The following is an 11,714-nucleotide window of genomic DNA, read 5'->3' on the forward strand; positions in this document are numbered from 1 at the left end:
TTGGTGTGTTGTGTGTGTGTGTTTTTTTCCCCCCCTTCTTTGGTAGTTCCTTGATCCGGATTTTGTTTTCTGCTTGATTGATGCTGTTACCTTGCCAGGTCATGAAACGTCTCCATGCAGAGGGGAGAAGGGGCTCGGGGCGCTTCCAAGCCATCCTGGGAGGGGCTGCCGCGCGGGGCGCCTCCTCCTCCTCCTCCTCCTCCTCCTGCCGGGTCTGCCTGCCCCGTGGGGGGCTCTGCCCGCCCCGCCGCCGCCCGGGCCAGCCTCTGACTCACTCCGGAGCAGATGCCGCCGGCTGCAGCCTCGCCCGTCTGCGCGCCGCCGGGAGAAGGTGGGAGGGGGTCGCCGGGGGAACTGGGGAGTGGGGGGGTCCCGGCCGGGAGGGACCCCGCTTTCCTTCCGTCCCCACGCTGAGTGGCGGCCGCCCCCTTCCCCGCGGGACCCTTCCCCGCGCGAGGCGGACCACCCACGACGGCGAGGGTGCCCCTGCGGCGGTGCAAAGCGCCTCCCCGGCGGTAGCGAGCGGGAGACCCCGGCCCTCTTTGTTCGGGCCGGAGGGAGAAGGAATTCGGGGAGGGGGAGGAGGGGGCGTCTGCTGGAATCCCCGCGGACCGGAGACGACCCTCCCTCCGCCCCGCTCTTGTCTGGCTCGCTTTGCGGACACCCCCCCCCCGGGATAGCCGGCCAAGCCCCTCCCGGGACGTCTAGCCGCCCCCTCCCCTCCCCCGTCCCGCGAAGGCTTCCTCTCCCGCCCCATCTGGCAGGAGTCGGGTCCCCCCCCTTCCGCCCCCCCCGTCTCCGCCAGCTGCCTTGTCTCAACTCTCGGGGCCGTCCCGGGGCGTGGAAGCCGCGTGGGCTGAGCTCCGGGGGCGGGCGGTGCGGGGGGGGGGAGACCGGGAGTTGCTGGAGACCGCCCCTCCCTCGCCCGTCGCCCGACCCTCGTCCCGCAAGTAACTTTTGGCTGCCCCGAGCGAGATTCTGGGCTGCGCCCACGGGCGTCTCCGCCCACGGAGCCCCGCTCCAGCGGCCTCTTCCAGCCTTCTTGGAAGGAGACCTTGTGGGGGGGAGCGATGCCTGGCTCTGAGTCCCCTTCTTTGTGGGTTAGGAGGAAGAGCCGCACCCACAGCTGGACGAGCAGAGGAGCAAACGATTTTTGATTTAAGTCTAACTTTCAAACTTTCTGACCGTGGGAAGAATTAACCACTGGAAGGGCTTCTCTCCAGAGGTTGTGGGTGCTCCATCAACGGAGGTTTTCAAGAAGAGACTGCAGGGCCCCTTGTCTCAAATGGGGTGGGGGTTTCTTGCTTGAGCAGGGGTTAGACTAGAAGCCCTCTAAGGCCCCTTCCACCTCTCATGTTCTATTAATTCAGTGTTTTTCAACCTTGGCAACTTGAAGATGTCTGGACTTCAACTCCCAGAACTCCCCAGCCAGCCACTATTTTATTCTACTTTATTCTATTTTGTTATTGTTACTATATTTTCTATCTTCCATTCCATATTTATTCTATACTACTATTCTATTCTTATTCTATTTAATTATTCTATTCAATTATTCTATTCTATTTTCTATTCTATTCTATTCTATACAATAACAGAGTTGGAAGGGACCTTGGAGGTCTTCTATTCCAACCCTCTGCCTAGGCAGGAAACCTTATACCGTTTCAGACAAATGGCTATCCAACATCTTCTTAAAGACTTCCAGTGTTGGGGCATTCACAACTTCTGGAGGCAACTTCTGTTCCACTGATTAATTGTTCTGACTGTCAGGAAATTCCTCCTCAGTTCTAAGTTGCTTCTCTCCTTGATTAGTTTCCACCCATTGCTTCTTGTTCTGCCCTCAGGTGCCTTGGAGGATAGCTTGACTCCCTCTTCTTTGGGGCAACCCCTTGAGAACTGTGGACCTCAACTCACATAGCTGGCTGGGCAATTCTGGAAGCCCACAAAGTCTTAAACGTTGCCAAGGTTGGGCACCGCTGGTTTGGGGGTCTTCAGTGCCGCCTCTCCTTTCTGTGCCCACAGGTGGCATCCCCTGAGACCTGCGAAGGAAGGGGGAGCCCCCAGCCATGAACATCCTGGCCCCTGTGCGGAGGGACCGCGTCATTGGCGAACTGCCCCAGGTAAGAGGAGTGCGGCACTGAATATGGGGAGGCCTCGGGGCTGGGGGGGACATGGCACGTGCCCCCTTTCTCTCCCCCCCCCCCCGTCATAAGCCTGTACCAAATCTTGGGGTTGCACAGCCTGGGCTGCTATATTGCTCAGAGTAGCAAAGGCTGTTGCAAGAAGCATCCTTCTGGCTCTGCTCTGAGAGACACCCCCCCCCCTGGCTGGGAGGGAGCCTTCTCTCGGACCAGGCCCTCTGTCCATGGGCAGAGGCTCTGCTGTAATGGCCCCTCTACCTTCCAGTGCTTCACCAAAGAGGCGGCTCTGCACAGCAGGACTTCCTTCCATCCTAAAGTGGTGAGCACGTGCCAGGCCCAGCGGACGGGCACTGTGGGGTAAGTAGGTGCCCCCCTTGGAAGGGCAAGGGGGGGAAAGAAGGATAAAAGGGGATTTGCAGGTGGGGCTGGCTTGATTTGAGGAGGAGGGGGGGGGCTTAGCTGCTTCTTCCTCTTCTCCCTTCCAGAGACCCCCTTCCTGGGATGGAGGAGGGGTTGCATAATGCAGGAATGCAGCTGGGGGGAGGGTAGAGCAAAGCACACACACCCCAATCTCCCGGGTCAGATTTCCTTTGCTTGAAAGGGGGCCTTGCTGGGAGGAGTGGCCAGTCCCGTCTTATGCCCCCCCTGCTTGCCCCAGGCTAGGCGGCAGCAGCCATGATTGGCCCTGACCAGCACTGCCCCCCCCCCCCCCCCGCCTCTCCTGCCTGGCTCCTCTGGGGAGATTTGCTCAGCTGCTAATTGCATTTCTCCACCTCAAGTCCCTGAGAGCAAGAGGGGGTTGGGTGGGTGGGATTCCTTGGGGCTGGAGTCTTTGGGGTTAGGGGTCATCCTCCCTCCCTCCCTTCCTCCTTCCTTTCTTCCTCCTCCTTTCTTCCTTTTTTCTCCTTCTTTCCTCCCTCACTTCCTCTTTGTTTCTCCTTCCTTCCTCCTTCCCTCCCTCCCTCCCTCTTTCATCTGTCTTTCTCCTTCCTTCCTTCCTCCCTCCCTCCCTCCAATCCTCTTTCTATTTCAAGCCATTTAGCTCTCATCAGCTAGCCACACCCTTTCTGGGATTTGAACTTGGGCTATTTTACATGTTAGCCAGTTACAGGTGAAACTCGAAAAATTAGAATATTGTGCAAAAGTTCATTTATTTCAGTAATGCAAATTAAAAGGTGAAACTAATATATAAGATAGACTCATTACATGCAAAGCAAGATAGTTCAAGCCGTGATTTGTCATAATTGTGATGATTATGGCTTAAGGCTCATGAAAACCCCAAATCCACAATCTCAGAAAATTAGAATATTATGAAAAGGTGCAATATTCTGGGCTCAAAGCATCCCACTGTAATCAGCTAATTTAGCCATAACACCTGGAAAGGGTTCCTGGGCCTTTAAATGGTCTCTCAGCCTGGTTCAGTAGGAATCACAACCATGGGGAAGACGGCTGACCTGACAGTTGTGCAGAAAACCATCTTTGACACCCTCCATAAGGAGGGAAAGCCTCAAAAGGTAATTGCAAAAGAAGTTGGATGTTTCCAAAGTGCTGTATCAAAGCACATTAATAGAAAGTTGTGTGGAAGGGAAAAGTGTGGAAGAAAAAGTTGCACAAGCAGCAGGGATGACCGCAGCCTGGAGAGGATTGTCAGGAAAAGGCCATTCAAAAGCGTTGGGGACTTTCACAAGGAGTGGACTGAGGATGGAGTCAGTGCATGAAGAGCCACCACACACAGACGGATCCTTGACATGGGCTTCAAATGTCGTATTCCTCTTGTCAAGCCGCTCCTTAACAACAAACAACGTCAGAAGCATCTTATCTGAGCTAAAGAAAAACAGACCTGGTCTGTTGCTCAGTGGTCCAAAGTCCTCTTTGCTGATGAGAGCAACATTTGCGTCTCATTTATAAACCAAGGACCCAGAGTATGGAGGGAGAATGGAGAGGCACACACTGCAGGATGCTCGAAGTCCAGTGTGAAGTTTCCACAGTCTGTGTTGATTTGGGGAGCCATGTCATGTGCTGGTCTTGGTCCACTGTGCTCCATTAAGTCCAGGGTCAACGCAGCCGTCTACCAGGAGATTTTGGAGCACTTCATGCTTCCTTCCGCAGACAAGCTTTATGGGGATGCTGACTTCATTTTCCAGCTGCCCACAATGCCAAAAGCACCAAAACCTGGTTCAACGCCCGTGGGATGACTGTGCTTGATTAGCCAGCAAAACTCATCCGACCTGAACCCCATAGAGAATCTATGGGGCATTGCCAAGAGAAAGATGAGAGACATGAGACCGAACAATGCAGAAGAGCTGAAGGCCGCTATTGAAGCATCCTGGTCTTCCATAACCCCTCAGCATTGCCACAGGCTGATAGCTTCCATGCCACGCCACATTGCGGCAGGAATTGCTGCAAAAGGGGCCCAAACCAAGTACTGAGTACCTATGCATGCTTATACTTTTCAGAGGTCCGATATTGTTCTATGTACAATCCTTGTTTTATTGATTGCATGTAATATTTTCCGAGATGGTGGATTTGGGGTTTTCATGAGCTGTAAGCCATAATCCTCACAATTATGACAAATCACGGCTTGAACTGTCTTGCTTTGCATGTGATGAGTCTTATCTCATATATTAGTTTCACCTTTTAAGTTGCGTTACTGAAATAAACGAACTTTTTGCACAATATTCTAATTTTTCGAGTTTCACCTGTATACTAAACCTCTAAGCCACAAGCTCTCCTCCCTTATCAGAGAGATAATTACACACACACACACACACACACACACACACACACACACACACACACACAGAAACATATATTCCATCCATCCATCCATCCATCTCAAATGTTTTTTTCAACTTTTTGCAGGGTGGGGGGGCTGTTCGGGCTGCTTCATTCCTTTTTCTTCCCAGCAGGTTTAAAATCTCCAAGATCATCGTGGTGGGTGACCTGTCTGTGGGGAAAACCTGCTTGATCAATCGGTAAGGATGGGGGCGACACCCAGGGGGTGGTGGGTGGGGTTGTCTTCCGTCCCCTGAGAGTTTGGGGGAACCCAGTGAAAAAGGTCGGGCATGCCAAAGGGGCGGTGTGTGTGTGTGGGTCAGCTTTTCAATTTCCTGAATGAGTCCCTTGAACAGAGGTTTCCAAACATGGGTGCTTCCGGACTTCAACTCCCAGAATCCCTCAACCAGCATGAGGAATTCTGGGAGTTGAAGTCCACCAGCCTTAAAGTTTGAGACCCCCCACCCTTCAGGATTCTTCCAGAAGCTGGGTGCAAAAGGGCAAGGGGACAGGAGCAAGCTGGCCACACAGCCAGGGGTGTGGGTATTATCATCTGTTCTGAGCAGGGGGTTGAACTAGATGACCTTCGGGGGACCCCTTCCAGCTGTGGCCAGCTCCCTTTCCAACTTGCTCGGGAGGGGTTTGCTGTCAAGGTGACTTTCCTTGCGAGGGTCCCCGATTCCAATTCCTTCCTCCAGATTCTGCAAAGACGCCTTTGACAAGAATTACAAGGCCACCATCGGGGTGGATTTTGAGATGGAGCGCTTTGAGATTCTGGGGGTCCCCTTCAGCCTCCAGCTGTGAGTATCCCACGGGGGCCTCGCCTTCCTCCAACATCCCTGGTCCTCCTCCCCTGGGACCCTCCCCCAGTTTCAGCCCCCGTCCGACCGTCTCTGCTTGCTCCCTGCCAGGTGGGACACGGCCGGCCAGGAACGCTTCAAGTGCATCGCCTCCACTTACTATCGGGGAGCACAAGGTGAGGGTGCAGGGGGAGGGGTCTTTGAGGGGGTGGGGGTTCTGCCTCCCAGCCCTCCTTCTCTTTTCTCTGGTTTCCAAGGTGGTTTAAAGCAGGTTGGCCTCTTTAAGGCTTGTGGACTTCAACTCCCAGAATCCCCCAGCCAGCACCTGGAGGAGGGGGGAGGATAATTGAGGGGGGGGCACCTATTTTGACTCCCCCCAGAACCTGCGGTGTTTACCCACAAAAGCTATCCTGCCTTTCTCCGCACCTCCCTGGATTTGCAGAACAGGAGATGCAGGAGAGAAAAGGGGAAGGGTCTGGATGGGGAGCCCCCTCCCCTCAGGGAACTGAACCAGTGGCAAAATCTATTTTTTACTACCAGTTCTGTGGGCGTGGCTTGGTTTGGGGGGGTCATGTGACTGGGTGGACATGGATATGTAGTCATGTAACGGGGGGTTTTTTTCAAAAGACAGAAAGTCACAATGTCCTGCTGGAGCAGGGTTGGACTAGATGACCTCTAGGTTCCTTCCAGCCCTCGATTATCCTCTGAAGCTGTGTCTAGTGCCACGTTTATAGTCTTTCCTTCCTCTCCATTTTCCTTCCCTCTTTCTTTCTTTCTTTCTTTCTTTCTTTCTTTCTTTCTTTCTTTCTTTCTTTCTTTCTTTCTTTCTTTCTTTCTTTCTTTCTTTCTTTCTCAGCACACCTCCTTCCACCCCCCATTTTTGGCCCAGCAGCCTTTTTTTTGGGGGGGGGGCTGGGAGCAAAAACGGACCCCACCCCAGAGAACCTGTAATTTTAAAAAAATGCTTAAAAAGTTTTTTTTTTTAAAGTTCCGAAGATCAGCTGTGGGGGGTTTTTAAATCTTTTTTTTAGTATTTTTTTTACTACTGGTTCAGGCCCAAACTCTTCTCTTTGCAGCCATAATTATCGTCTTTGATTTGACTGATGTGGCATCGCTCGACCACACGAGGTAAGCAGCGGGCATGAGGGAGAGGGACCCCCAACCCCCCCCAACTCAGAGAAACGGTGGGCCAGGGGGAGGGGAAGCCGGAGGGGCTTCGGGGTGACTTTGCCCCCTTCCTTTGCAGGCAGTGGCTGGCCGATGCCCTGAAGGAGAACGACCCGTCCAGCGTCCTCCTCTTCCTGCTGGGCACCAAGAAGGACCTCAGTGTGAGTGGGGGGTGGGGGGGCGGGAGGGGAAGGGGGGGGAGGCCGGGAGACGCCGGGTAGCCTTGGGGGCCCTGCAGACCCTGGATTACGACCATGAATTTTAGTCCTGCCTTCGATTGGGGACTCTGGGCCAGGTGCTCTCCCTCAGCCAGGTCCACCTCGCAGAGTTGTTGTTGTTGGGTGCAAAATAGGCGGAGCATTAGAAAGGTTCGCTGCTTGGAGTTATAAATAAAAGCGGGGTGTAAAAATAAATAAAAATGAATCCAAGGGCTGTCAGGAATTGGCAGGGAGTTATGTGACACTTATTGAGGCTGCTTTATAAAGCCAGCATCCCCTCATCTGGGGGTTTTCCGGACCCCAGAATTCCTAGCCAGACGGGAACTCTGGGAAGTGATGTCCACATGGCTGGTGGCCACCAAAGCTCCCGAGGGGATGGGCACTGCTGCGTGAACAGGTCGGGGGGGGGGGGGACAATGGCAACTGGGTGCCCTGTGGACTTCATTTCTGGCTCAGGAATTCTGGGAGTTGAAGTCCACAGATCCGGAAAGTGCCAGGAATGCTGGGAGTTGAAGTCCATAGTTTGTCCAATTTCCAGGAATTCTGGGAGTTGAAGTCCACAGATCCGGAAAGCGCCAGGAATGCTGGGAGTTGAAGTCCACAGTTTGTCCAATTTCCAGGAATTCTGGGAGTTGAAGTCCACAGATCCGGAAAGTGCCAGGAATGCTGGGAGTTGAAGTCCATAGTTTGTCCAATTGCCAGGAATTCTGGGAGTTGAAGTCCACAGATCCGGAAAGTGCCAGGAATGCTGGGAGTTGAAGTCCATAGTTTGTCCAATTTCCAGGAATTCTGGGACTTGAAGTCCACAGATCCGGAAAGCGCCAGGAATTCTGGGACTTGAAGTCCACAGATCCGGAAAGTGCCAGGAATGCTGGGAGTTGAAGTCCACAGGGCGTCCAGTTGCCACCGTTGCCCTCCCCTGACCCAGGTGTCTGTTACCTGTGTGATCTGCTCCCATATTTCACACACCTGGTGCCCCCCTCTGCTCCCCCCCCCTCGGCCTTCCTCTCCCCCCACAGACACCTGCGCAGTACAACCTCATGGAGCGGGATGCTCGGAAGGTGGCGAAGGAGATGCAGGCTGAATACTGGGCCGTCTCCTCACTCACAGGTAAGCGGCACCTGTGCCCCCCCCCTCCGTGTCTGCAGAGTCTGGGGACCCCCTGGAAGGGCTGGCAGGGAGGGGGCTGGCATTACCCTCTCTCCTCTCTCTCGCCCCTCCCTCCCTCCCTCCCTCCCTCCCTCCTACATACCTACCTGCTTACCCTTCTAACTATCCGCCTCTCGTCTCTGTCTCTCTACCTGTCTACAAGTAGCCCTTGAATTATGACCACAATTGAGCCCAAAGGGTATGTTGCTAAGTGAGACATTTGTTAAGTGAGTTTGGCCCCACTTTACGACCTTTCTTGCCACTGTTGTTAAGTGAGTTCAGTCAGTCATATGGTTGCTAAGTGAATTTGGCTTCCTCATTGACTTTGCTTGTGAGGAGTTTGCAAAAGTTGATCACATGACACACACACCCCAGGACACTGCAAACGTCACTAAACGAACTGTTGTAAGTCAAGGACTACATCTGTCTGTCTGTCTCTCTGTCTATCCACACATCCATCCTCCCTCTCTCTTTCTCTTATGTCTGATTGTATGTCTCCATCTATTGTCTGCCTGTCCGTCCATCCATCTTATCTATCTATCCTCTTTCTCTCATATCTGTCTATCTGTCATTATTATCCATCCATCCATCCACCCACCCACTCATCCATCTATCTATCTATCCATCCATCCATCTATCCATCCATCCATCTATCCACCCATCCATCCATCCACCCACCCACCCACCCATCCACCTACCCATCCATCTATCCATCTATCCACCCACCCACCCACCCATCCATCTATCCACCCATCCATCCATCCACCTACCCATCCATCTATCCATCTATCCACCCATCCATCCATCCACCTACCCATCCATCTATCCATCCACCCACCCATCCATCCATCCACCTACCCATCCATCTATCCATCTATCCACCCACCCACCCATCCATCCACCCACCCACTCATCCATCCATCCATCCATCCATCCATCCATCCACCCACCCACCCACCCACCTATCTATCCATCCATCTATCCATCCATCTATCCACCCACCCATCCATCCATCTATCCATCCACCCATCCATCCATCCACCCACCCACCCACCCACCCACCCACCCACCCACCTATCTATCTATCCATCCATCTATCCATCCATCTATCCATCCACCCATCCATCCATCCATCCATCCACCCACCCATCCATCCACCCACCCATCTATCCATCTATCCATCCACCCACCCACCCACCCATTCATCCACCCATCCATGCATCCATCCATCCATCCACCCACCCACCCACCCACGCATCCATCCGTCCATCCATCCATCCATCCATCCATCCATCCATCCATCCATCCATCCATCCATCCATCCATCCAATCTATCTATCCTCTTTCTCTCATATCGGTCTCTCAGTATCATTATCTACCTACCTACCTATCCATCCATCATCCACCTCTCTTTCTCTCCCCCCCCCCCGTTATCTATCATCTCCCCCCACCCCATCGTGCCCAGCCCTCTCCGTCTCCCAATCTCTCCCCCTCCTCTGCTTTGTGGTGGGCAGTTGCCTCTGCCTAGCAGTGGGGAACGGGGGGGGGGGAGGCCGAGACCCCTGCCCTGCCCTTGTCAAGGTCTCCCTTTTCCGTCCAGGTGAGAACGTAAGGGAATTTTTCTTCCGTCTGGCTGCGCTCACCTTCGAAGGCAGCGTGCTGGCCGAGCTGGAGAAGAGCCAGGCACGCCGGATTGGGGACGTTGTGCGTAAGTATCCCCTGCCCAGGCTGTGGGAGACTCCGAGGGTCCCAGGTTGGGGGCTGTAACCGACTGGGGGCTAAAAGGGCAGCTGGGATGATCGGATGGACGTCCCAGGCCTTTCTCATATGTTCAGAGCCAGCGAATTTGGTGTCTTTTAAAGCCTTTTTATAAGCTGGCTGGACTTGGTTTATCAGTGAGATGGGAGGTCTGTAAATTTAATAAAGAAATAAATAACCGCTGGAACTGCCAATTTCTTTAAGCATATTTTTGGAACACACAAAACACACACACACACACACACACAGAGGCCTTGGGTTTGTGGTCTCCTCTTTGTGGTCAGCCCCGATAATCCTGCAAGCATGTTCAGCTTCATTACCCATCTGTGTGTGTCCACTGGTATCCTCATAAGGTCTAGAAACTTGGCATTTAAAAAAAACAGAGTCTGTTTCTTCTCTCCCCCCTCCCAGCTGAGCTGACCAGCAGGGTAATCAAAGCATTTTTAGCAAGATAGTTAAAGGGACTCCCATTTGGGGTAAATTTAAACTATTTGGGGGGGGGGGTTTCCATGATCTGCCCCAAAGAGGTTTCAATGGCCCTTTGCTGCCCTCTGGTGGTGATGTGGAATTGGGCTGCAATTGGGATGAGTTCAAAGCCAGGCATGGTTTACAGAGGGCAAAAGCCCCCTCCCCATTTCCATAGGTTAGGGTTAGGGTTATAGAGCCGAGGTGGCGCAGTGGTTAGAGTGCAGCACTGCAGGCCACTTCAGCTGACTGCTATCTGCAGTTCGGCGGTTCAAGTCTCACCAGCTCAAGGTTGACTCAGCCTTCCATCCTTCCGAGGTGGGTGAAATGAGGACCCAGATTGTTGTTGGGGGCGATATATGCTGACTCTCTGTAAACCGCTTAGAGAGGCCTGAAAGCCCTATGAAGCGGTATATAAGTCTAACTGCTATTGCTATCTATCTATCTATCTATCTATCTATCTATCTATCTATCTATCTATCTATCTATCTATCGGATTGTTGGGGGCGATATATGCTGACTCTGTAAACCGCTTAGAGAGGGCTGGAAGCCCTTTGAAGCGGTATATAAGTCTAACTGCTATTGCTATCTATCTATCTATCTATCTATCTATCTATCTATCTATCTATCTATATCTATCTATTTATCTATCTATATCTATCTATTTATATCTATCTATCTATCTATCTATCTATCTATCTATCTATCATCTATCTATCTATCTATCGGATTGTTGGGGGCGATATGCTGACTCTGTAAACCGCTTAGAGAGGGCTGGAAGCCCTATGAAACGGTACATAAGTCTAACTGCTATTGCTATTGCTATAGGTCTCCTCCCCATAGCACAAAGCAATGCTCTTTTTCCCCATGTGAGACACCACCAATCATTCTGCTTGGGCGGGCGTGGGGGGGATGGTAGTTGGACTAGATGACCTACAAGGTCCCTTCCAACTCCGTTAATCTGTATTCTGCACTTTTAAAGGATCTCCCACCCCCCTCACTCTCTGACCGTCAGATAGACAAGCCGGTTATAGACCTGTGATGCTACTTTAGGGGAGGGGGCTGGGGCGGGTGGGACAGGGAAGAGTGCCAGGTCAGGCTGGATGGCACGAGGGAGACCCTCACTCAATACCCCCTTGGTGTCAGAAGCCCAGTGAGGGGTTATGGGTCAGTTCGCCTCTCGACCTGGCCTACCCTGCAGGGTGGTTGTACGGGGAGAAACAGAGGAGGGAGGGGGTGTGCAT

The 11,714-nt window shown here is 52.8% G+C and overlaps 1 protein-coding gene across 1 annotated transcript; it reads left to right on the forward strand.

The window, feature by feature from the left end:
- Window positions 1-214: 214 nt before the first annotated feature.
- RAB34 (RAB34, member RAS oncogene family) lies at window positions 215-9,955 on the forward strand (the record flags this gene model as incomplete). The annotated part of the gene is made up of 10 exons (XM_087703217.1): window positions 215-331; window positions 2,020-2,117; window positions 2,404-2,495; window positions 5,048-5,113; window positions 5,612-5,713; window positions 5,825-5,889; window positions 6,790-6,841; window positions 6,960-7,041; window positions 8,118-8,208; window positions 9,848-9,955. Coding segments are annotated over exons 2-10 (712 nt in total), but the record flags the coding sequence as incomplete, so codon positions are not given.
- Between the last annotated feature and the right edge of the window lie 1,759 nt (window positions 9,956-11,714).

Source organism: Thamnophis sirtalis, unplaced genomic scaffold (assembly GCF_051295495.1).
Source record: "Thamnophis sirtalis isolate CommonGarterSnake01/CBP01778 unplaced genomic scaffold, rThaSir2_p1.2 scaffold_92, whole genome shotgun sequence".
NCBI classification, from domain to species: domain Eukaryota; kingdom Metazoa; phylum Chordata; class Lepidosauria; order Squamata; family Natricidae; genus Thamnophis; species Thamnophis sirtalis.